Source organism: Merops nubicus, unplaced genomic scaffold (genome assembly GCF_000691845.1).
Source record: "Merops nubicus isolate BGI_N331 unplaced genomic scaffold, ASM69184v1 scaffold1253, whole genome shotgun sequence".
Classification (NCBI taxonomy): Eukaryota; Metazoa; Chordata; class Aves; order Coraciiformes; family Meropidae; genus Merops; species Merops nubicus.
Genome location: NW_008598009.1, coordinates 11868 through 37592, shown reverse-complemented (window position 1 = coordinate 37592; position 25725 = coordinate 11868). Strand labels below are relative to the sequence as shown.

Sequence of the window (25725 nt, the reverse complement as noted above, 5' to 3'; positions counted from 1 at the left end):
TTCCTGCTGCTCCACAAGTAGCAAGTACCTGGGGAGGTAAGAATTCTGAATCAGATTAAGGTTCTAATCACTATGGCCACGTTCCTGTAAATGTTACCCCTGCTCTGTGAGCTGTTTCTTCTTTAAAGATCTTTCAAAGACAAACTACAAATGGGTGAAGGGAGTGGAAAAAGCCAATCCAGGTATGGATTAAAATAAAGTAGCAGTATGTGATGATGATAAAGAATTTTAATATGGGAGTCCTTAGCAGCAAAGTTCATTGAATTGTTGATCAGCTCTGTCAGCCTCATAATGGTTGTCTTCAAGAGTCACACAGCAAGCTACAGAAACTTAGCTGCAAGAAGTCAGTTCTGTGAAGATGTCTGCCACATAGCCTGTTGTTTACAAGGGAAGGTAAATACAGAACTTTTTTAATACACGTTTTAGGTTTTGTCTAATACTAAATCAAATTTGTAGGTGATAATAGAGCAGAACTTGGATGAAGCCTGAAAGGAGGCAGTTTTGACAGCTGTGCATAGAAGGCAAAAAGAGCAAGAGAATATTGCAAACAATTCTTTACTGTATTGCATTTAACTACAAAAGCAAACTAATAAAAAGCTGTGGTTCAGAACACCTAAATTATTGTTCTGTCCAATTGCTGGGGTGGACTGAATGAGATGTTAGATTATTTTGGTAAAAGGCAAGCCTTTAAAACAAGGAGGCAAGCAAGAGTGTTCCAGAAAGTCATGAATGTTACTTCAAGTTTCGTGTGAGCGTTAGAACTTTTTAGTTGTTTACTGAAAGCTGTTTTTCAGTGCTGCTTTGCAATGTTCCAGAATACTTCTGTTACAGGTAACACGTTGCCTGCCTGCACTGTTGATTATACTGGTAGAGGATTAAAAATCTCTTACAAATGTTTCTTTTTACTTTTCTACATAAATGACACTTAATAAAATAGTAAATTCTATTTCAAGACTTTTTTTTCATAAATCAGAAGCTTGCAAAAAATGCTCTCTTTTACGATGTGAAAAATTTGGAGCTGCTCTTCAGAAAGTTTTGTAGGCTTCAGAACAATCCTGTTCTGCAGTTTTAGTGCACTGTTTCTTTTAATGAGCTACAGCTTTTCCTAAACATCTTCTCAGTTATCTTCATAATAAGCTCTATATTTTTTCTACTTTCCTAGCTACTTTTTGCTGTGTACTCTGTTTTATGTATCTTCTCACATATATAGGGGAAATGACACAATTTTGAGTGACAGAGGCAATACCAATATATGTGACAGTTTTGAAAATTAAAGTAGCTTACTTGTCCTTTAGTTTTTTGCTGAGCAAAGATCTTCTGAGAAAGTTGCAGTGGGGAGTGTATTGAGTCATGCATAGAAATTTCAGTGTTTAATAGGCTTAGAGTTAGAAATGGAGAAAAATGTTTTCACTCATCTTGTTCACTTTCTGGAAAATACCTTCTGTCACAGCTTGTCTGATTTGTTTCATGGGTGAGAGATAAAAGGGGAAATTATCACCCTCTTGAAGGTCACGTCACAATCTAGCATTTCTTTATTAACGTAAAAATTTAGCCTGAAAATCCAAGTCTGTGTTTGTTCAATGCTGTGTTACTCCTGGTAAAAGTCTTCTAGGATTTAATTACCTGTGAGGATTTTTGAATTGTCTGCTAACATTTTAGGGTAATATTCTTGAGATCACCATTTTTGTGTTAGGTTTCATAAAACAAAATAAAAAAATCTCTTCAGCTTTACAGACATGAACACTCACTTCACATAGATGAGGTAGATAAGAAGTGCTTTCCACATTTTACAGATGGGGAAATCTGAGCAATTAACTGACTTGTCTGAAGTCATACGGCAAGTCAGTGGCAGAGCCAAGAATGGAACCTGAACTATTTCCAGTCCTGTGCTCTAACCACTGCACGACATCCCTCCCTTAGGTAATTTTCTGATGTGATGATATTTGTATTTGGTGTATATGGTGACTTTGAGAAGAGCAGCACACCAGCTACAAGTTGCAATGGACTAAAAATCAGTTTCTGTTAAAAAAAAAAAAAGATGCAGAAGCTTTTAGGTGTGAAACAAAAGGATAAATTGCTACAAAGGCATTATATTGGAGTTGCTGCCTTTTGTCTTGAACTTCCAAAAGTATTAAAAGTAACGAGGTGAAAAGCTCCTAGAGAGTGGATTCTGTAATTGTATGTTTTCACTTCACTTTTTTTCAAGCTGTAAGAGGTGCCACTGAAAAAACTGTCCTTATTATTTCACATAGAATACTTCGACCTGCAAGTTGTCCAGCTAGAATTTTTCAAAATTCAAATTGCCTTTTTAAGTGCACCTGAATCATTAGTGCCTAGTGATAGCCTGAAGATACAGATTCTGTGGACACAAACATATGCCACGTGTGTTCAGGAATGAACTTGGGCTTTAGAAACATGGACGTGTTGCTGTCCAGAGAGAAAGCAGTTTTTAAAATATGAATATGCAAGGATATAAGTTGCCCAAACCCAATTAATTTTCAGTTACCTTTGTCACTAGCATTAACAGGTTTTGAGACTTGGACAAGATTGAGCACGCTGGCTAGAATCAGAATGAGGCAGGCAAGCAAAGAATCTGAGAACAGATGAAGCTTTTGGGAAAATCTTGATAACGTTAAATTTTATTGCAGTGTCTTACTAGGCAAAACACATGAAACTCCACACAGAAGCTTGGGATCTGGGAATAAAGTAGTATGTAGTAACTTTCCAGTTGAGTGCCAGTGTAAAATAATTCCATGGATAGTAGTTTCAAAAAAGATATTTAAAACTTTTTTTATTCTTTTTTGCATCTTTCATATTGTTTTATCCGAGCTGTTTATTTAGACTGTTTGGAGACTATGCCAGCCAGCTGTGTCTGGTATATTTGCCAGCTATCAATTTGTACTCAAATTCAAAAACCAAATGTATCAGCGTGGATATAATCAGTTTGACCTATCTGTTTGGATTTTTTCCAATTACAAGGAGAACCAATAGACTCAGAAGAATGTGAAGCAGCAACAGGAAAAAGAAGCAGGAGCTGATTAAAGGATAATCTGACCCGTTTTATTGTCAGATCTGTTCTACAGCTTCTAGAATGGCATTCAAAGCAGTACTTGAAAGCAAGGACTTGGTTTCAGGTGACTGGCTGATTGGCATGTCCACAAGTGCATTAGGTGGTAATAGTACTATCTAAAATGTACATAAGACAGTACAAAGTTTTGTATTGCTGTTACACGCTGCAAATACTGTATTAGCTTATTCTGCTTACCCTTTATTCAGTGTTTGATACTGTCATTTTGCAAAATGGCCGAACGATTCAGAAAAGCGGTTTTTTTTTTTTTAAGGTACTTCATGCATTCTTGCAAATGTAGCCAAGAGATTTGGGAGAGATGTCAGGTCTTACTGAATGAGATACTTTGAGCTTGCAGGAAAACAAAGCATGTATTAAGCCTGCAAAGACTAATGGCTTTATGATTTTAAAATTTCATTTTCTTTAGGACTTGTGGCTAAAGTCTACATGCTATCAAGATGTGCAGGATTTATAGCTAAGAATCAGGAGGTCAGATTCAGGGAGAGGAAAAAACCTTAGACTTGGAAGCTGCTGAACACATCACAGTAGTATTTACAGAAGTTGTGGATAAATAAATCTAACCAGATTTAAAAAAAAAAAAAAAGCAAAGGCCAAAACCTGAAGTACTCAGTAAATCTATGACTACTATTCAGACATTTCTCTGTACTGGTTTTGACGAGAAGAGTAAGTTGCTGTTCTAGGCACTGTGATAAAATAAACAGGGCTGGATGAAACTCTTGCTGATCTCACTAGCGGGTTCTTGAGTTTTCCATCAAGGATTCATGTGCTTCAAAGCTAGACAGCTAAACCATGGCTCCTTTTGTTAGCAATTGCTGTGGCTGCCTTCCCTGTCCTGTTTATCTGTTGGATCCTGGAGTACAGGAGTATTTTAGCTGGCTATTGTATCCATCCTTAGGAAACCTTGAAACTCTCCCATACACCTCAAGAACTGACTCCATGTGGGTCTGTTTCCTTCATCCATTAATACAGTCTAACAGTTCTTAATAAGAAACATTTTTCTAGTCACTGCTTGCTGACTGTTGTCCCTCAAAGCAGAGCAGGGCTTTGCTTACTTGCAGCTGATGGCACAGCCACAATAAGCTTGTTGCTCCTGGTGCACCAGGTAGTAAGGAAAGTACTTTTGTCCTGTGTGCTGCCTTGGTGTAGTCATAGCTCTCGAAAATTTCATGATGCTCAGTAAGAAGAAAATCCATAAACACATTTTAAAGAAGGAAGAGTACAGCTCTGTTGGTTTTGTTTGTTGGGGATTTTAAAGCTATCCTTGGGATAGTATTGCATCAAATCCTCACATAACACCTGGGGTTTGTTATGCTAAGAGGCAGTCTCTGATCCAGAGAATTTGTTAAAGTGTCAGAATATGACTGACTAAAGTAAAATGATTGTGTTTAAAGAGGAAAAACAGTAATGTTCAGTATAAAACACACTCAAGAAATAGCACATTTTATAAAACTGAGATGGTATTAATTTAAAACAAAAAAGGAAATGTATAGCTAATATCTAATTTTTTTTTTTTTGAGCAGAAAACAGATCATTCTGGACAACTTGAAAAATAAGCAGGTAGCTAGATCATGCCAACTTTAGAGATGACAGGAGAAAACCTATACTTCCTGGACTCTGCTTAACTCTTATTCTTCTGTACTTAGGAAGCAGCATGTAACTAAATCGATCTCCCTTTTCTTCTTTCTCTTGCTGTCTGGAACTGAACAGATCCTTTTTCTGCTACTGTTGATAGTGTTGATGATGCCATTCCAAATCTAAATCCTTTCCTTACAAAAACTAACGATGCTGCTCATCTGTCTGTGTCTTCTGATGTATCTGCTTTCACCAGTAGGACACCCACACATGAAATGTTTGTTGGTAAAGTACCATTTTAAACTAACTTCCTATTTCCTAAAAAATTTAACGCTATTTCAGTTTCTAAAATATATTTGTGGGGCCTTTCAGAAAGTAAAAGTTGGTCATTTGGGGCTGATTTGTGCTATGTTAGAATATGATTTAGTAATTGTGCCATGGATATGGTGTCAAAATCCTTGCTTGGCTACCTTGATGGGATTCCACCTGGCATAAAAGAACTCATTTGTAGTTAAAGCAGTAGTTTGAGTGCAAGTTTACTCAAAGTCTCTTATGCTGAGGAATCTTAGAGTAAAATACTATGTATGCCTGAGAACGAAAAGAAAATGCTGTTAGTTTTTTTTCTCAGGTTGTAATGTTATTTTTAAACATAAGAGGCTAAATATGTTTTGTTTTGGTAGTGAGCGTTTTTCTCCCAGCTGTGTTGGCATAAACCAAATTTTGGTAAAGCCATGAACATTCTGGTGCATGCTGTACTCAAACTGTTTCCCCACTAGTCAGTAAACTAATGACTCGCTTTTTTAAAACTTGAACTCTTACTTTGGAGGTGATTCATCATGGCTGTCATATTAGAAATACTTCTGGAATTTGTTGGTGCAGCTACACAGTATTGTGATTGCTTTTCAATACGAAGAATTCAGTTAGATTTCATAAACTAAAAATCAATTAATTGCCTGTGAGGTCTGTTCTTAAGCAAAGGTAGGTTTCAAGACAGTAGTGCTGCACCAACAGGGTGAGGCAGTAGTACACACATGCTTCAGGCTGGTGCTACTGTGTCATAATCTGGCCTGTGGTGCTAGTCAGTCTTTCCCACGCTTCCAGTGAAATTTGTATGGTTCCTGTGAAAGTAGAACGATCACTTGAAAAACAGCTTCTTTAAAGTAGGGTTGTTACTCTAGTGAGGTCTGTTCCCTTTGTATAGTTTGTTCTGCAGTCATACAAAAAGTTGTGGGAGTGCAGGGCTGTGGACAAGGAACCTGGTGGGTCTTTGTGACAGTCACTGGTTTGTGTAGCATTCATCACACAGCAGCCATGAAGTCTCTGGAGTTGGATGGCATTGATACCTTGCATTCCCTTTCAGTGTCACATTCTCCACAGGTAGATCTAGAACCAAAGTGCAACCTCCTGACAGACTGATCTGTGAAATGCAAAGGCAGTTTTAGCTGTAGCACAATGTGCTACAGTAATGTGAATGTGGGTTTAAAATAACTCTTTCTGGTTCTTTAGATCATTACAATCCATTTACTGAACTAAATCCCTTTGTGGCAACCAAATATGAATCTACTATTGGGCTGTATCCTTATACTTCAGGTATAAGAAAAATGCCTTGAATCTTTTACACTCATTTCTTCCTTGGGTGTAAAACATGGCATTTGCTGGAAAAAAAAATAACTTATTTCTCCTAATATAGCTGTAGTTTTGAAACTGTGCTTTCCCTTTTGTGTTATAGAAAATGTAAACTCGTTGTTTACTGTGTCTGATGTGTATTGATTTCATTCCATTAGTTGTGTGTGATTAGAGTCTATGTGGATTTGTAGACTGACCTGAAATTAAGTTTTTTGAATAGTAGATAAACAGTATATCTTGGTTCTCTTTCTGTAACTCTCCCTCTTCTCCTTTCCTGGCTTCCTCTCTTGTGTGATATGCCTTATCAGATTCTTTTTGTGGTCCTCAAGCTTACCCTAATGCTTCTCACTTCCGCAATGAGCCTTCTTCTGTAGCTGGTCTATTTGGAGGTAGGTAATGGGATGCAGCCCTACCACAAATGCAGAAATTTGAATGTGCTGTGTGCCTAGAACTAGTAGTAGGTGTGTTACTGGCTACAGAGGTGTGTTACTGTAGCAGCTCCAACTTTATTCTTGTGTTTGTGCTAGGTGTGTTGTCACAAATGGTATATAATTTCCTGTTTGTGCTAAGCAAATGCTCTTCTGGTCTAAACATGAAATGAGTATCTCTCCATTTCAGGATCTCTTATAGCTTATATGTTGCTACATACTACAGAGAAGTCTTGCATGTTATAAGTATCTTCTCGTCTTACGCTACCTCACTGCTTTTACGTTAAAGGGGTTGGGATGTTCTTGCTGCTTATGGCATTTTTATTGATACAGTACTTTTAAACAGTGCACTACACTACTGCAAAGCTTTGCTACAGAACAAGAGAAAGAAATGTCTGCTGCATGAAATTACTGGCTAATCATTTGTAATGATCAGCTGTGTGATGCCTGTCCAGTATTCCAGTGCTGATACTAGATCTGGAACACCATCCCAAAAGTTGCTCGACAGGCTGTGGGCTGTGACAGGTGATAATCTGTCTAAACCAGATTGAACAGGGACTGCTAACCTTGCTGCTATGCAAGGTTTAGGAATACCGTCAATAAATGGCTTGTGGAGGAGTTAGTTCTTGGAAACACCATAAAGGCACGTTTTGGTTTAGTGTCTTGGAGTACAAATTAGAGTCATTTAATGAAAGGTTAAATACGACATGTGACTGTTCCCTTTGATCCATATCCAAAAAGCAGGATGATTTGTTTCTGTCTGGTCTTGTTGGTTTATTCCCTCGAAGGAACACCATGAAAAATACTGACCTTTGCATCTTTCAAAACATCCACCTTGGACAAAATGCCCTGGGCTGATCCTGGGAGTAGGATTTGATCTTTTACAGAGGCCGATTCAGAGGAGTCTTACATATTGTTTTGCCTTCCGGCTTATCTCATCTTGTTAGCTTCATACAGCTTGAAACTTCCTAAAATAAGAGAGCAAGAAAGCCAGATTGTTTCATTTAAGGCCATTTTCTAAAGAAAAACAGGAACTATTGGAAGTTGAGTTTTCTGTAGGTACAGGCATGGGTTTAAGAGTTGCAGGACATCCCATCAAAGGAACTCCTTTCTGCAGTTCTGAATCTCTGAAATGGCTTGTTACAACTTGACAGTATACTTGTCATAAAGATACTCATTTTGGTTTGATTTTTACTTGCTCCCTCTCTCTTCCCGTGTTACTGCTTCCCATGTTTTGCTGTGTGCTGTTCCCTTTGAGTTGTTTTTGATGAAAAGTATGTTGTTTAAATACTTGGAGGTGGATGCTTTGGAGTTATGACTTGTATGCTTTTTTAAGAAAAACAGGAAGGAATGGACTATCCAAATTTCTGTGAAGTTTTTGCATAAGGATATAGTTATCATCATATAGTTATTAATTTTTTTAAGGTGAAATATGACTTATTTCAGGAAAACTACCTATGACATGAGGTGGTGTCACAGCAAGCTGAATGAAATGCAAGAAATATTCTTTGTCAGTTATTTCTGCTCACTAGGACGTTTTACTGCTGCAGTATTTGTGATCCTTTTCTCTTTGTTCTCTGTATCATCAAAATTTGTTATAAACCAGAAGAGCTGATTTTCAAGATGGCATTGCATTTTTTTGGTGCTTTTCATATGTGGTAGTAATTACTTCTGTAATTGCCTGAATATCAAGCTGATGCACATGCATGCTTGCATCCATGATCATATACAACATTAAAAAGTGCTGTTTTAGAAACAAATTAGTATTCACTTCCATAGTACTGAACTATCAATGCAATACTGCTGAGCATCATACACAATGCTTTGTACTGCAATAGATTTTTCACAGTATTGAAAAAAGTGTATTTGGAGAATACTGCTTTCCAGATACATAGGAGACAAATGGAGTGAGTTCAGACAGGAGAGGGAGCTGAAACTTGGCTTCAGCTCCTTGTAACTTACCATAATTACTAGCAAGTTCTCCACAGAACGTGGTTGCCTGCAAAATGTGTCCAAAAATAACTAAAAGTGCTATAAAAGTAATTAGAATTCAGGCTGTGTCATGGAAGACATTACTAGTCAGGCACCTGGGGATGGTTTGGGTCTTACTCCAGTTGTATTTAAGAACTGCTCAACTGATATGAAACAGAGGGAATAATCTTCAAAGGGTGATCTGGAAACAGATTCTGTATCCAGCCAGCGTCTTCTCCTGGAGAAGCGTGGTGAGTATTTCCTCAGTAGTTTTATTGCAAGCGTTTGGTAAAAGAATAAGGAAGATGAGAATAGTTAGTCCAGAAACTTAGCAACTGTGGGAGGATGTATGTCTTTTTTGGCCTGTCTGTCCAGTTTTTGAGACACAACCTTAATTTGGAGGAGTAAGGACTTTGAAATTAACTGCTTTCAGCTCTTTCTCTTACATGTTTCTCGGTGTCAGGGTGTAATCAGGACCTGTGAGGTATTCCTGGTCTCACTGCAATACTTAAATAATCTACATATTTATTTGATTAGTCTTGCATAAAGTAGGTGGATTCATGGGAAATGCTTTATAAAAACATTCAGCTTCTTTCTTTTTCCCCACAGGGTTCACTCCATCTCCTGTTGCTCAACCACAGCCATCAGCTAGCCTTAATGTTGACTTTGAGTCTGTGTTTGGAAACAAATCTTCTAATGTTGTCCTAGATTCTGGTGGTAAGACACTAAAATAGATGACATATGTCTTTAACTTCTTTTTACTCTTGAGGTATAAATCTCTTAATCTGTATTTACTCATACTGCTGTGACAGTGTTCCAGCTGAAGAAAAGCAAGCTGATTTTAAAAGGTCAAAAGCAGCATTCCTTCATCCTGTTTTCTTTTCCTTACACACTATTTCTGTGTGCACCCTGCTGAAATGTTTACATTGATTTCCTTCACTTAAATATTTTGTGCATTAAAACCTCAGAGTGAACAGCCTCCATTTTTACATGCTGTAAATTAAGTCTGTATTTGTAGTGTGGTCTTAATCTTATATATCTGTGCAACACATTTTTGGCACTTCTTTGTCTGTTAACTCTTTCGATGTTAAGGTTGTTTTGGAAAAATATGAATTACCAAAACACACACAGTTAGTTTGGATTGTAGTCATAGTTAGTACGCTGTTCTTTTGAGCATCTGGAAAGGAAATGCTCCCTGGTCTTTTGACAACTGGGCTCTTGACATTGGTTTGTTTTTTGGGCAACCCAGTGATCCAATAAAAGCAAACATATAATATTGAAATACTTGAGATATTTACTATTTATTTGGGTTTACATCTTGATTGCTTTGCAGTCGTGAATCCATTCCATGTCAAATGGATGGTTAAACAAGCACGTTAAACTAGAAAAAAGAAATCTCCTTTCTATAATATCTCCTTTACCAAGAGGCATAACAAGTTCTGTCTTTCTTGTATAGGGCAGCACCACTAGGTTGATTTTATTTTAGTCCCTGTGTTGAACTTGCTGTCTACATAATCAAATGTTGTAACATTTACAGGAGGCCTGTGAATCAAACCACTTCTTTTATTTATCATTCCAAGGTTTTGATGAACTAGGTGGTCTCCTAAAACCAACAGTGGCCTCTCAAAACCAGAGTCTTCCAGTTGCCAAAGTACCACCTAACAAATTAGTGTCAGATGATCTGGATTCATCTTTAGCCAATCTTGTAGGCAGTAAGTATTGAACCACTAACATATGAATGCTTATTTGATTCTTTTAGTTGAACAGAATTTCAATAGTACCTTTTTCTACTTTGTGACAGATTTGGGAATTGGAAACGGAACTACTAAAAAGTGAGTATGTTTAATCAAAAGTTGAGTATTTTGATTTTCTTGCTAGTAAAATTTTGTTGAAGTATAGGTTCAAACCTGTGTGCAACAGTACAATGCTACCCTTCAGAGCATGGTAGAGATTGCACTTATTTCTCATGCAAGCTATAATGAATTGTTGAAAGCTGTGGGAAGGTGGCTGTAGGCTGAGTGGTAGCGACAGTGATAACCACAGACAAGATGTCCTCCTGACTCTTGTTTCCTTTCAGCCTTTTTATCTGTTTAGGAGATGAGTTCATCAAAATGTTTCTTTGAAGTTTTAGCAGTTTAAGTAGATTATCTTAACACATCTTTATAATTACCTAGTGTGGTCTGAATGTGTGCAGGGCTGTATTAAATACTGTGAAACTACAGCCTCTGACTTGTGGTTGACCTTTAGACCAGTGAAGTTTGAAGCCAGGTGTGTTCTAGGATAGTAAGCATCTGCTCTAGCAGTGAAGTTGAGAATGTGATTAGCAAATTCCAGGCTTAGTGGGCCCATCTGCACCAACTCTGAAATCATTCAGAAATCCAGTATGCAGTTGCTCCTAACTAAACTATCTTGACCCAGGAAAAGTCAGCTAGACTAACTTACCTGTACTGGGGAACTTGACTGAGATTAGATGAAGCTGAGGTGGCTCACGTTGAACAGCTTACCTTACTTTTCCTAGCAAAAACAAGCTATCATGAGACATTTTATCAATTTCTTTGCTAAGTGAGTTTCTTCACTAACAAAAGAAGTCACATTTCCAAGAGGAAACTGTTTACCTTTGTTGGTTGGTTGGGTTTTTTTTAAGAAAATCCAATGCTTTCTAACAATTCTTTAAAAACTTTTATTTGAAGTGATGTAAACTGGACTCAACCAGGTGAGAAGAAACTAACTGGTGGTTCCAACTGGCAACCCAAGATTGCACCTACAACCGCGTGGAATGCTCCAACGTTGGTAAGCAATTATTTGTTTTAAAATAGTGAGTTCCTGCAACTTCGCAGTGCAGTCTGATGTGTAGTAGACAAATTTGAAAGTGATCTATAGTTGCAGTAAAAGGCTAGTAGAAAAAGTGGTTAGTTTGAGATGTGTGCTGATATGGATTTGTTTTTCTTAGCTGCACGGTTCTACTAGTTTTGGTTCTAGTAAATAGTTTTTGTTTACTAGCTTCAGTAGTGTTTGACCAGCCTCCCTCATGGCAAGCCAGCAGCCTTCATGTCTCACTCAACGGACATAAAATTGAATTCCAGTGGGGGGCAGGGGGACTTTGCAGTCTAGAAAAGTAAAAGTGTGCAAAATATGTTCTTCAGGTGCACTGATACATCAAGTATGTGAAACACCACAACTTGGCTGGCTCCTGGGGGTGGGAACGGTCTGAGAGATTGATTCCCTTGATACTTGTAGAGGTGCCTGTGCAGTGATATGGGCTGTAGCTGTCTCAATGTACTTAACTGCTGCTTTCCTGCCTCGATGCGTGCAGTTGTTTTTAATGGTATGTTCATTTTAGATAGCAACTTCATAGTGTCTGTTGTAGCAGGTAGCATTGGCAGGGATTTGCGGGTGGTGTATAAAGCAAGGGCACTTAATTACACATCCAAAAAAGAGCTTAAGGATTTACATGAGTAGTTTTCACAATGCTGACAGAACATTTTTGCATGTGAATCCTACTCTACCTTTCACCAATGACCTGGGGAACTGGACATGGACAGAACAGGTGACAAACCACCCCAGGGATTTATTGTGTCTGACTGACTTGGGAAGGTTGAACCTGCAGTGTAATAGTACAGTGTTGTAGATCTGGAAAGAGAGAGCTTGTCCCTCTGGATCCATCACCTCTCCCCTCCTGGGTGGCCCTTACCAACTCACCACATTTATAGAGGGAGAAATACTTGTGGATGGTATTGGAAGGTGTGTCGATTTTGAAGAAACTGTAGCTACTCACTTGCTTTAATGACGTGTGGTTTGAGTTTACTTGTGTGCTTGAATCTGTTTAATAACTCATGTCTTGTATATACATCTTCTTGTGACAAGTCATTACATTCAACAGCCTTTATTATTGAGACATACTGTTGAGACACTTCTCTTCCTGTGAAACTGTTCTATTAATGTAAAAATCTTGAAACAGAAATAGTCTAGGGGTAAAAAAAAGTTTGTCTTCCTGTGTTGGTCTATTTATTGTGGACTTGCTGCTGCTTGCTAAATAAATATGCTTTAGAAAATGAGGCATTCTCATCTTTGGAAAAAAGGCATATACCAAATAAGTGGACTGTGCCAAACAATTACAAACCTACTAACAGTGACAGTATCACAGGTGTATGTGTTGTCTCCATAAATGACTTGAATTGCAAGAACGTGTTGGGGTAAACATTTAATGTATTTGTAAACTAAAATGCTATCTGTGTATATTCCATTATGTAAGTATTTGCTTCTAATCCAGTGTTATTGCATTATGTAATTGTTCTTCCTGGGAAATACAGAATGGCATGCATTTTCCACAATACGTAAGTGAAACAACCCACAGCCTTTTTGCAATCGACTGGCATGCTGATATTAACCACTGCTGTTGCAGAATCTCATAACCTTCCTCGCTATTTACACATTTCTCATTTGAAAATCCTTGGTGTGCCAAAAATTGAGCTTTTCCTAGCATACATGAACTTCATAGGTGGTCTGCAGGCTCTTGACTCGAATGATGGCATGGGAAATACCGAGATTATTTTTCCTTGCTTTAAACTGTACCATTTGCTGCCAGAGAGCTGGGGTGTGTGTCTGTGCTGCCTTCAATGCACTTAGTGAATTTTGAATGAAGATAAAAATGTTTGTGTTTGAATAACTGCATGAAACCTCACGGGCTTCTGTTACACTTGGCACTTTATCCACATTTATGGTAGAGCTGTTTTTTTTTTCTTTTTCTCAGTGGGGAGAGACCAATATGTCATTAATGCTTATACTGAAAAAAAAAAAAAAAAAGAAAATCCATACTGATAGTTTAGAAAGGGCAAGCAACAACCTGTGTTTGCTCTCTGAGGAATGTAGTCTTCCATTTCAAAGGATTTTTATGCCAACAGTTATATTGGTCTTTCCCTGTGTTCTGTTTTTATTGCAGGGTACCTCTGACTAAAGGACAGTAGGTCCATACTTGAGCACTCAAAAATAAATTTAGTCAGCATGTCTGTGTGTGCATAGGTGTGCGTACAGAAGCAAAACAGAACAGAAGGAATTTTCAGGATAGCTTTGCCAGCTGTGTGAAGTGCACAGTTAGTACACAGTGCAGGTAATTTAGATGGAGGAAATCTGTTCAGATGGCAGTTGAACTGTCAGTGACCCTGGCTACTCTCTGTGAAAGGCAGCTGATACCTTAGAACTGAATTCAGAAGCAGCTTTGCTGAACTCCTATTCTTGATGATACAATTTGTCTAATTTAAATTTACTAATATTCTGTCACTTCCATCTTATCTGTATCAATAATAATATGTACCAAGAAATGCATATGATCTCTGTCTTGTCAAGAGTAGTAATCCACACAGTTAGAGCATGAAAATGAGCTTGTTTCTTTGTTAAAGGAGAGACTAACAGGAGGTTGAGTGGATAGGCAGCAGGTTTTCTGAATATTTATAAGCACCAAATTATAGTCTTAAAGAAAAACCAAACAAAACAAACACAATATTCTTGCCCTTGTAAAAGTTAATACTAATTTAGGAAGTGGATAACGAAAATGTAGGATGAAGAATATGGTTGAGATAGGAAGAACTGTCTTTAATAGATTTTTAATTCTAAGAGTTATCAGCTGTTTTTCTACGTATCTGTTGCCAAGCCATTTACAAAACATAGCTTCACCCCTGGTTTTGACTGACAGCAGTCTTACTGTAACCTTCATAGAAGTTAACTTATGTTAGGAGTAATATAAGCATATCTGCAAAGAGGACTTTTAACCTGTTCAGATCCCCTGTGCAAAGTGGATGAGTGAGGGAGTGCGGGCTGGATTTTCACGTTAGAGCAGAATTCCTGTTGAAGTGTGGCAGGACAATCCACCATAGCATGTACATCTACGAGATTACAGAGGAGAGAATTCCTGTAGTGTCAGCAGAAGCAATGGTCATTGGTCTTTCAGTCAGCAAAATTCTCAACATCCTTGTGCACCATTACTTTTGATATTGAAATGCAAGTATATACTGAAATATAAGTATATACTTCATGGGATTAAACAGATGCTTCAGATCCCCAAATATTTTCTCTCAAACTTCTTTGTGGCTCATACTGTGGTCTCTAAACAGGATGCTGAGAGAGAGTAGCTTGCTTTTTAGTCAGCCAGAATACTAGCAGGCTAAAAGCAAATACATAGTTGCAGATTTGCCAGCATCACCTGGAAAATTTAGCTTAGGTTTTGTATCCCATCTGAAATAATTTGGATACACACAGGACTGCAGATGCTGTTTATTCTCTGCCATATTCATGACAAGCTAAGTGCTGCAGTTGGCCCATAGGCAGCAATGCCTGCCAGCATGCAGCTGGTCTCTTCTCTCACTTCTCCACTGTTTTCCACCCCAGGCACCACCGGTCATGGCTTACCCTGCCACAACGCCAACAGGGATGATGGGCTATGGGATGGTGAGTGGAACTCCTGCAATGCCAAAGTCGGATCCTGCTGTATCGTTTGATTGCTTATAGTTTGGGAACAGTTGTTTTTCTGGACTGCTTGACTGAAGACTGAGTTTCATGTCCTACTGACTTGTCTGAGCTACTCCAGTGGGTTTTGTCTGCAGTTAAATCTGCCCCTTTCTCACCTTAATTTTTCATAAAATATTTTAAATTAACACGGTATCTATTCTTGGTGGGCTTTACTGGTGTAACATTAGGCATGCCTTGCAAGTATAGCTGCCTTCACAACAAATGTATTATTGGTGGAAGGAAACCTTCCTTAAATACTTGATCTCAACCCCAGCTAAAGGTGTGTCTGTAACGATCGATGCTGCAGAGCTGCAGATTTGTGACACTGCCTGAGTTGGATCTTAGTGGCACACCACTGCTGGAGGGCTTTGGCCATAAAACTGACCTTGCTGCTTGTTCCTGCAAAAAGTTGTTCAGATTATTGTTCCTGTTTCAAATTTTTAAATTTCTGAAATAATAAGCCTAAATTCTCATTTATTAGTACAGTTTTGACATAGGACAGCTTTGCTGGGTGAATAAAAGGGAAGAGAACTTCCTTAGAACAGTTATTCTGTTAAGTGGCTCACAGATTAGTATAATCAAAATAACCTAAATGCTTCATCACATAATCAAATTAGGTTATTTTTGACTTCTGTACTCAGTAATTGAACTGCAAAAGTGGCCAGTGGTGTTTTTAAGAGTCTTTTTAGGAGAGTATCACGTTCCTCATTACCCATCCAAGACCTCCTGTCTTCTGTCTCTTCTGTGCACAGTTGTTGGGGTTAAACGACCTTTAGTGTTGATTCAAACTTGATCCGCGCAACTTTGCACTGAGGGTACCAGAAACATTTTCTCAGGTTCAGGAGCTGGGGAGGGTGAGGTAGTCAGTGTGCAGGAAGCAACCTGGCCTGTTTGGTTAAGCAGCTTCCATCACAGGATTTAGATGCCTGTGTTAAGCGGAGCCACAGCTCCGTGCTCCAGGGTTGCTGTCAGGTGCCCCAGAGCCTGTGATGACTGAGAGATGGGGGTGGTGGGCTGCTGCAGGATCACCAGTAGGCTTGATAACACATCCTGAACATGGTCCTGGCTCATCCCAACTTCATTCAGGACGTTTTCTGCTTGGATTCTCTGAAATGCTGACCTGTTTTGCAACCCTTATGTTTAATTTCTCCTAAAAGCTGTAGTAGGTACCACAGTTCTGCGCATAGATATTTCTAAGTGGCAGTCCAGTAGCAACAGGCTTTCATACTGGGAAACATAGTTTCATTAGTACCTTACCATTCCCTGGTTGCTTCATTGCTTCACACTTATTTTTAACTTCTTTTATAGAGTGTTTTCATCAGGGTCAGTTTCCTGAATGGGTGGCTGCCCAAACAGCTGGTTGGCATGATAGGAGAAGCACCAGAAATAGTCAAGGAAAACCTGCTTGGAATGGGGATTGCTTCAGTAGAAAGCTGAGTATCAGCTGCTGCTGGGTGTCAACCCAAGCCTGAGGGAAGTCCCAAAAGCATCTCTAGAGTTGGGTGTCTCCATAAAATAAATTAAATCTGACTTCTAAGACCATTAACATGTTAAACTCTTTATTTGCGTCTGCCAGGGTGTCAGTAACACTTAAGACTTAGATTGTGTAATGGCTTAACACTAGTTGTACATACATCTCTCATTTCTTGAACTCTCCCAGCTCTGCATTGGTATCTGTAAAATGGTTCTTGTGTCTTTGAAGGCAGACAGGGAAGTGTTGTCAGACCTCAGTTTGGGAGCAAGAGAACCAGCACAAAGGTTTGTGCTTCTACAGGTATTTTAGGTTTAGAGGTCTTTGCAGAAAGAGATTAAATGGACTCAGTTGTTACTGGGAGTATTCCTTGAAGAGGCATGATATCCTTGCTTATAGCAGGAGGGTTGGACTGGATGACCTTTTGGAGGTCCCTTCCAACCCAAACATTCTATGATTCCAAGAGGCTTAAATGTTCCTTCTAGTAACCTTTATTTGTAGAAGATTGTAGAAAGATCTTACATGATTGCATATGTCAAATATGAATAAGACATTTCACCCATTTACCATTTTCCTTTCTCTCCTCAAATACTTGCAGTATTTTAATGCTGTGTGTGACTTGATGCTCTCTGGATTTTTTTCAGCCATCGCAGATGGGAGGAATACCAGTAATGACACAGCCAACTTTGATATACAGTCAGCCAGTCATGAGACCACCAAACCCTTTTGGCCCTGTACCAGGAGCACAGGTGCGTAATGCTCCAAACTGTTGGTGCTGGGGAACAGGTTACAGAGGGGTCAGCTTCTTCAGAAGTGTTTTAATATTTTCTGTGTTGGACAAATGTGTTGCGTAAGTCCTGTAGGTCATGTAGGGATTGTTTCCTAGCTTCTTGTATCCAGGTTGGAAGCATCAAGTTTGGTTTACAGAAGCAAAGAGGAAGGTGTTTTAAGGCGTGGAATTAATTTTATTAACGTGACTGAGATTATCCTCAACACTTCAGTGTGAAGGAAGAGTAGTTGATGCCTGTGCTGCTTGCTGAAGACAGTATTCTTCCCCAAAGCTCATCTTCTCTGCTGCTTGACCAAAGTGTGCCTTAGAGTACAAAGTCACCAAGGCTGGCAGTAGCTGTAAACTTTAAGGGTAAGCTGCCTGCTTGGATATGCAGGGCAGAAACTGGGTTAAGTCTGTGAATGCTATAGATGGGTTTGAGAAGAACGTGGTGTCAAACCTGGTGAAACTTCAACCTAGCACCTGGGTGTTAGTACTGACCACTGTGTGGTCACATGGCACATCCATCTCCTTATAACCTTCATAATCTCCAAAGGTCTCAGTATTCCTCCATGTTCTGGCAGAGCGCAGCGTTTACAGCACAGTGAAAGATACTCAGTCGCTACACCGACCCGCCCGGCCGTTCCCTGTTGAGTAAGGTGTTAGTTAAATGAAGTGCTCCTTACTCTTCCTGCTGGTCTGCTTCTCATCGTAGGTTGTGTATAGATTCATTCCCTGACACACCAGAATGACAGAGCATGCTGGGCTGTTACTCTGATGCACACTGGGAAGAGCTGACTTTTGTCAGTACTGGAGTTAAACATCTACCTTTTATTGCTTGGTTTGCAAGCTTCTGTCACCGGCAGTTTCCATCTGAACTCACTTTTTTTTTTTTTAACCCAAAGCCATCTGAAAATAGTTTCTTGCGGTAGGAGGAAATTTAAAAAAACAGTAGGAGGGAGGGGGAATGCACAACCTTGAACACCTTGCTACTGTTTTCAGAAAAAAATTGAGATTAAGACTTTGTTGTGTTTGTAAACAGTAGAGGAGGAGCCAAGTTTAGCTGGCAGATTGGAACTCCAGTATTCATGTTGCAGTTTTACTAGTTAAATGCTTGTGTCAAAATTCATGTACATCGTGACTCTATGAGAAAAATGTGATATATTGGGACTGTGTTTTGGTCTTGCTATAAAGAGCTCTGTCTATGTGTGACTGTTTGAGAATATGCATGTATAACTTCTGTACATTGCTGCAGGTGTGGGCTTTGGGACTAGAGCATGGAGGGAAGAGAATTCAGCAGTAGGTTGGAAGGGAAAAGAGCCTCAAACCTTTTCCAGTGCCTGAATCTGATCATTTTAACAGGAGAAGCTTTGCTGTGTGCTGCCAGTGGGCAGTATGTCCACTGTCTTCATTTAGATAAAGGCTTTATCTAAAATGCTTTTAGATTTCTTTAGCTAGAAATGCAGTTTTCAGTTGACTTTCTCTTAGACTTCTGAGAGCTCCTTTGCACATTCACTGTCACTTAAGACCAAGTGATTTGGTATTTTTCACATGGATTTCATACTATTTCAAAGGGGGAAAATGTGTTTATGATACTTCTGGAAGAACAAATTAAAGGATTCTCAAGGATATGAGTTTTCTGCAGTTCCCAAAACATCAATTTTGAAATGTCCCTTAAATCTGCCTACCTGCCTAACCCAGTTACAGAGAAGTCGGTAGGTGTAAATAGCTAAGTGAGCCTTTCTGCTTCATTTGACATTGCAGGGCTTGGTCTAGGTTGATTTCCAGCTGGCTGTCATAGCAGGAGAAAGAGGAATTAGTCACAAGTGAGGTGTGTGGAGCTATATTTATTGTGCTTACCTGACAGCATGTTTGGCTCCTGTGAGAATTCATTTGGTAGAAGACACAGCCTCTGAGCCAGCCCTTGCTGTGTGACCAGAAAGGGTTTTCCCGGAGAGACACAGTCTATGTTGCTTGCAGGTCTTCTCAGAGTCCTGACATCAGTAAAGCTGCTGGGGTGATGCAGAGGCTGCGTGAGCCGCTTCCCCGTGCACGGCAGAGGCCTGTGCTGACGCACAGCCACAGAGCAGGGCTGCAGTGTCCCCACACTGCACTTCCTGGGGGCTTAGTCTGGAGGCTCTTTGGAGAGCAGTTTTGTCCGTTTAGGTTTAGCTCGTGCTCCTGTTGTGTCAGAAACAGAGAGAGAAAAATAAAAAAAAAATAAAAATGTGTGTTCCTAGGGTAAGTAAGGAGCTCTGGAAGAATGAGTAATGATTATCTGAAAGGCACACAACTCAAGCTGCCCACATCCCACACGGATCACTCTAAACACCATTCTAATATGAGTGTTGTTCATGGTGTCATCATTGCCAAAAACTAAACAGTTAGTCACAGTTAGGTGTAAGGCACCAGCTTCTACCCCTTCACTCTAGTCTGCTGATAGAGCTTGGTTGCTGTCTACAGTAAAGAAACTTGAAGGTGCTTAAAAGCCTAATGGCAGATACAAAGTTGTTGCTGAAAAATCATATCGCCAAGTTGTAGCACGTTGGGAACTTCTGCTTTGTGTACAGACTGGTAAAATAGGCATCCTGATGTTGTCCCGTTTCTTTATAATTCAAACTGGTGTTCCTAACTTGATGCTATTAAGGATTAGTCTTGGCTGTATTTTTCCTACCTCTAGGCATACCTATTTTTCCTCTCTTTCAAGTGTCCTGTTTACATGCTTGCAACTTTTTTCTAATTTTTGCTAACAAGAGCAAGAGTATTTGGGGGGGTTTTAAGGGCAAAAAACTTTGAAACAATTGAGAATGAGACTAGAACAGTTGCATCTTTGAAAATCTAGGTGCAGGAGATATTTGTAGTTTTAAAAGAAACTGGTACGTACCTTTTTCTCTGAAATCACTTCTCTTACATTAAGGTCTGTCTGCTTGACAAAGAATAGTTTTCGTTATGATAAAACATTAGGCTCTCCTTATTGCAAAAATTTTACATAGTGATACCTAGAACAGTGAGAATGGTCCGAGTTGTTGGATTAAATTTTAGCTGGTGGGTGTGAGTGTGTGTGCACAAGGAAGGGACAGGCTGCAGCAGTGGTCCAAACAAGGTGGAAGAGTAGCCCATGTGACACTGCAGCAGATGCAGAAGAGTTCAGGGGAGCCAGGTGGGCCTGGTGGGCAGTTAGCTGGGGTGTACGTGGGCATTGTAGCGCACGAGAGCCGCGCTGGGGCGCTCGCCCCCGCCAGAGGCCAGACCGCCGTGGCCACAGGAATCGTGCAGCGCTGGCAGACCAGGGGCACCCCTTTCAGGGTCAGATGTTCTGGGTGGTGAAAGCTTTAAGACGTCAGTAGGGAGGGACTGCCTGGTGATGGTGAAGAACAGGTAAATGTCCAAATGAGTAAGTTGGGGGAAGGGATGTTTGGGGTCTTGGGCTTGTTTTTTAGTTTGGTTAGTTGAGGGCCTTTTTTAGGGATGGGGGGGAAACTAGAAGTGTGATGTGCAGGACAGACTTGTGCCAGAAAGCAGACTTTACAGGTGTTTATTTTGGCACATTAATCCTAAAACATAAGCTAAACCAGCTTGGCAGAGTTGTTTAATGGGAATCCAGTATCTAGCTCATGATGGGCATGAGCACAGCACTCGCTGGGGATGGGCTGTTGGGCGTTACTGTGACTCCAGGGAGTTCTTGTCCTTGGTGGAGGCAGCGAGAGGTGCCCACTGCTGCTGGAGGTGAGACTGAGCTGTGGGTCTGAGCCAGCCCAGAATGTTGTTTCAGAGCACACAAGCGCTGGGTGGCAAGAGGCTGAATCCACAGTTCCTGGTGTGTTACCTCAGAGAAGCTGCTAGCTGGTGCTGTACTTTTAAATGCTTCTGCTTAGAAACTGCCAAGGTAGCTTCTGGTGTTCAGATACATTCAGAAGTTATTCTGGGTAGATGCAATGTAGGAAACTGTCCGGCTGTGCCTCAAGCATTATTTTATGCCTCCTTTTTAATAATTGGAGGAATCTTGTTAAAATACGTATTTACTGTAAGGTGCTGTCTTGTCTCAATTTGGCTGTGGCATCTAGGGAGCAGCACTGGGTTTTTTTTCCCCAGTATTTAACCTGAACAGCTTCCTAAAATTTCATTTCTGTTCTTGGTTATAAGCTGATGTTGCACAAATGACAGAGCTCCAAACCTGCCAGTCTTCCACACTGCTTTCAAACTGAGACATTACATTGGACTTGATATCAGTTGGAGATTTGCCAACTCAATTTAACAGGACTTATACTATGTGACTGGAAGCCATTTGACCATGAGGAGGAGAACATCTCATGAAATGAAGTCTCAGCAGGCACACCTTACTGAAGTTCTGACTCTGCTGGCCTTTATCAGTCATCTGGCTCAAATCCTGGAGAGTGGTGGGGGGTGTGAGCTATGGCTTTCCACAAGGAAGAACCAAGCTTAAAAGCGGAACTTCCAACATCCTGAAATTGCTTCTCAAGCACTTCTCATTCTGTCTCATGACTCTTCCATAATCTGTTTATGGGGACTGGATCCAAGTGCCCCGTTGGGAGCGGAGATGAAGATTCCAACCCAGATAGAGAGTACTGATCCTGGAAAAACTCCTCCCAGCATGGTTTCAGAGATAGACATTAATGTGAGAAATTTGCATTTGCAATGGCAATATTTACACTCTGGGCACTTCTGCACGTCAGTTCCCATAAGCACATTCCCTGTTATGGCAGATTGGCAGACATTCAGTGTTTCCAAAGGAAAAATGTCTTCAGACTGTTTTTTTGCAATGGGTGTGAAGTGCAAGTATGCACTGGCAATTTGTGACTCAGTTATGAGTAAACTGTTCAAGTGATGGAACCTGAATCAGAGAAAGTTGACTGTTTTTATTTGTAACTGCAAAAACCTGCAAGTGCCATGAGGGAAGAGAGCAAATAGAATTTAATAAAGCACCATTTATAACTGGGAAAACACTAAAAAAAAAAAAAAAAAAAAGGAATAGAGCTAAAAAAAACAAACGGACAACAGATACTCCTGCAATTACAGCCTGCAGATTATCTGTCCCTTCCAGCAGCAGCAGCTGGAATGCCAGTATTGCCCACTTGTAAATTATGTGCTTTATATGGCTGGATTTGTAGTGTGCTGCTTTAATTACATGGCTATAGGATGTGATTTTTCTAAGTATAGACTACTGGTCTCAGTCTTAAATTCCCACCTAAAATGGCAGCAGTTGACAAGCTCTCCTCTTCCCCCTTTCCCGCCCTGAGTACATCCCAAGTTCTCTTTCTAGTCCTCAAATTGACAATAATCCCTTGTCTGCTCTCCAGCCTCTTTTTATACACATCCTATTTTGAGAGGAAGAGATGCTGAAAGCTGCTGCTTCTGGAGAAGGTATCTGGAAAGCTGCCATGCTCTGGCCAGACCCCCCAGTCTCATCTCCCCCTGCGAGTAAAGCAAGGAGAGCACTAACCTGTTTCACAGGACGCAGCCTTAACCTTTTGTATCTTCTTTTGAAGAAAGTTGCTGTGAGAGTGTGAGGATATCTCCTTACTTGGCAAATGCCAGTTGAAGTTTTCTTTCTGGAGGGTCCTGCTCAGCTTGTTGCTGCCTTACACTGACCATTGGGAGAGGCTTTCAGTGTCCATATGACTGAACACCTTGTTTTAATAGTTGATTTCTGCCAAGTTTGCCTCTTAACCTCCCTTTGTCCTTTCATTACACGTTCAACTTTCATATTCTGTCATTCTGAGACCTTTTTTCTTTTTCTTTCCCTTTCTCTGTCGTCTTTCCTACTAGCTGTCTGCAGCATCCAGCCCTTCCAGTCAGAGTCCTCACAGAGCCTCAGGAAAGGATCCCTTTGCAGAGCTCTCTCTCCAGGATTTCTTGTAGAACAACTTAGGTATTGTCCATTACTCTGGGAGATGCTGGTTTTTGTGATATAAAACAAAATAAAAGCTCTAATTCAGGTTTTAAGGTGACTAGAACTGTTTCTGAAGAAAATAAAAGCGAGTCATGTTGAGTTGGAAGCATTGTGGAAGTGATTTGGAAACTTGATGTACTTACTTGCAGTGATTTGAAGGCCTGACCAAGTCATTTTGCTTCAGTCCATTGGAAACAAAATTTGGTAGTTCCCTCCTGAACTGCAGAAGACGGCACACGGTCCTTGCTGGAGTTGGGGAGAGGGGACTGGTACTGCCTGGTGCTTACCATGTGTTCAGGACAGTGTCCAGGGCTGGTGGTTGGCAGGCAAGACCCACGTGCCGCTGGCAGGCTGCTTGTGCCCTGGCCTGGTCGCTCGCCCTTGCGCAGGGGGAGGTGCTCGCTTCGGGCGTGCCAGGGCTAAGTGCTGGTGCAGACGTGCGCTGGAGTTCTTTGTCATTAGCTGGGGTGGGCAGCAGTTAAAGACTAAAGTGAGTGCAGGCACAAAGAAATCCAAGCATACCTCGTGTGAAGAAAGAGCCCCAGTGTAAAAGAAGAGTAGGCTTTACTGCACAGAGCGGCTGCTTTCCTGTGTGCTTCCTCTGGTTCGGCAGGAGACGCCGCCTTGGGCTCTCTCTGTGGTGCTGTTGGGCTGTACCCCGCCCTTGGTGGCGGCGCTGGGGGGGGAGTGGCGGTTGGGAAGGCAGCTGAGTGATGGGAGATGTTCCACAGGCCGAGGCACTCGGACGAACATCCTGATGGCTTTTGGTTGTTTTCTGGCCGTGATCTTGTGAAATTTTAATTTTTGTTCAAAACTTCAGTCTTGGAGTACCTTGGGCATTTGAAAAACGGAAATTTTTGAAGAAAACACAGGTTTATAGCAAAGTCCTCCTTAACATGGTGGTTTTTTAATCTTCCCAGATTCAGTTTATGTAACTGCGTGAGATGGAAGAGAAAGGAACGTTTCCAAAATGTGCTCACCAGAAACCCCCACTTCCAGGAAAAAACGAACTCCAGTCTCCCAAACTCTCCTCTTCCATTAAGTGATGCAGTGAAATGATGAAGGAACCTGGGACGACTCCATAAGAAAATGTCGAGACAGAATACGAAGCCAAGAATTGCCATGAATTAAGACTGAGATGTATTTCTTGTCCTGGTGACTAACAGGTCGATCCTTTCAGCTCCTAGTAACACCTGTAATTGGTAGCATCCGAAGAGAAGCCTTTGTTCTGGAAATTGAGATTGGTGTTTGGAATTGCTGTCTGGAACAGGGGTGGGTCCTTTACCGTAACTCACAACAAGACTTTGGGCAGGGGAGGCTCAAATCCTAACTCTTAATTCTGCAGTTACCTTTTCTTCAGTCCTCACAAATGTAGGCACAGCAGTAATGGGAATTAACTTTTTTTAAAAATTATATATTCAGTTTGCAGTAGACATTCCTTATGTATTATTGTTTGTATTTATTTATGATTATCAATTTAACATTAATATTGTATCAAAAAACTCCTTATGAAAATGAGTATGGGTGTATACAGTATGTCTGATTTTTATCCACAAAGAATGAATCTGATTCAGAATGCTTTTCAGCTGACAATACAGAGCACTAAATATTTTAAAGGTCTGAATCTAATAATTCTCAGTATAAGTGGGAATTAGAGGAGAGCTGTAAAATGCGTTAATCCTTATAGTCAATTCTGTGCCTAGGATTTTGCAAGGGAACAGTTAACTGACTAGAAGAAGCACTACATTTTTAATTCAGCATTAGTGCATTGGGAAGGAACTTTATTGCTTTGTGCTTGGCATGTCATTATTTTTACATTTGACATTATAAGGCCTTTCCAAAATGAATGTGAGGAATTGCTTTCACTTTAAGACTTTCCTTCTTTTCTGTTAAAAAACAAAAAGAGGTGTTGTGTGTTGGGGGGAAGCCTCTTCACTGGGGCGGTGCCATGTTCATGATCACGTACCTTCTAAAGCCAGGAAGGGGGAGCAGCTTCCCTGGCGTCCAGCTGGCGGGTCGTTCGTTCACGAAGAATGAAAGTTGCACTGTTGATCGGTGCTTTCTGTAAATACATCACAACTCTTGGGTGGAGTGGGGCCTTCAGGAGGATAGTCGGTGATATGAAAGCAATTCTGTACATGAGTTAAGCATACTTGCTGCATTGTCTCTGCAGATTCTATTTTTGTTTAAAATATTAAAATGTATGTTAGCAAAAATGGGTGGATTTTCAAATAAAATGCAGCTTCCACAGAACTTTTGTTACGGTATGAAAGTCTGAGGTGCTTTTCTTTTTGCTGCTTAAAATGTGCACTGATAATTGCTTTGTTTACTTAATAAAATACCAAATGTATTTCCCATGTGCACGTTGTATTGCAGGAGGGGCAGCAC

General features: G+C 40.3%; 1 protein-coding gene across 2 annotated transcripts in view; it reads left to right on the top strand.

Moving 5' to 3' along the window:
• Nucleotides 1–24337, top strand: part of PICALM (phosphatidylinositol binding clathrin assembly protein) — a 38122-nt gene extending 13785 nt beyond the window's left edge. Inside the window, exons 12-20 of one of the 2 annotated variants that reach the window (XM_008936864.1) lie at nt 2–36; nt 4796–4945; nt 9295–9402; nt 10266–10397; nt 10487–10517; nt 11376–11475; nt 15067–15126; nt 17302–17406; nt 24258–24337. In XM_008936864.1, the coding sequence (XP_008935112.1) occupies nt 2–36; nt 4796–4945; nt 9295–9402; nt 10266–10397; nt 10487–10517; nt 11376–11475; nt 15067–15126; nt 17302–17406; nt 24258–24272 (736 nt within the window). In that variant the 3' untranslated portion in view covers nt 24273–24337. Of the gene's footprint in view, nt 1; nt 37–4795; nt 4946–9294; nt 9403–10265; nt 10398–10486; nt 10518–11375; nt 11476–12995; nt 13020–15066; nt 15127–17301; nt 17407–23213; nt 23307–24257 lie in introns of those variants that run through there. The other variant, XM_008936865.1, reaches the window with a different exon arrangement.
• The last annotated feature ends 1388 nt before the right edge of the window (nt 24338–25725 follow it).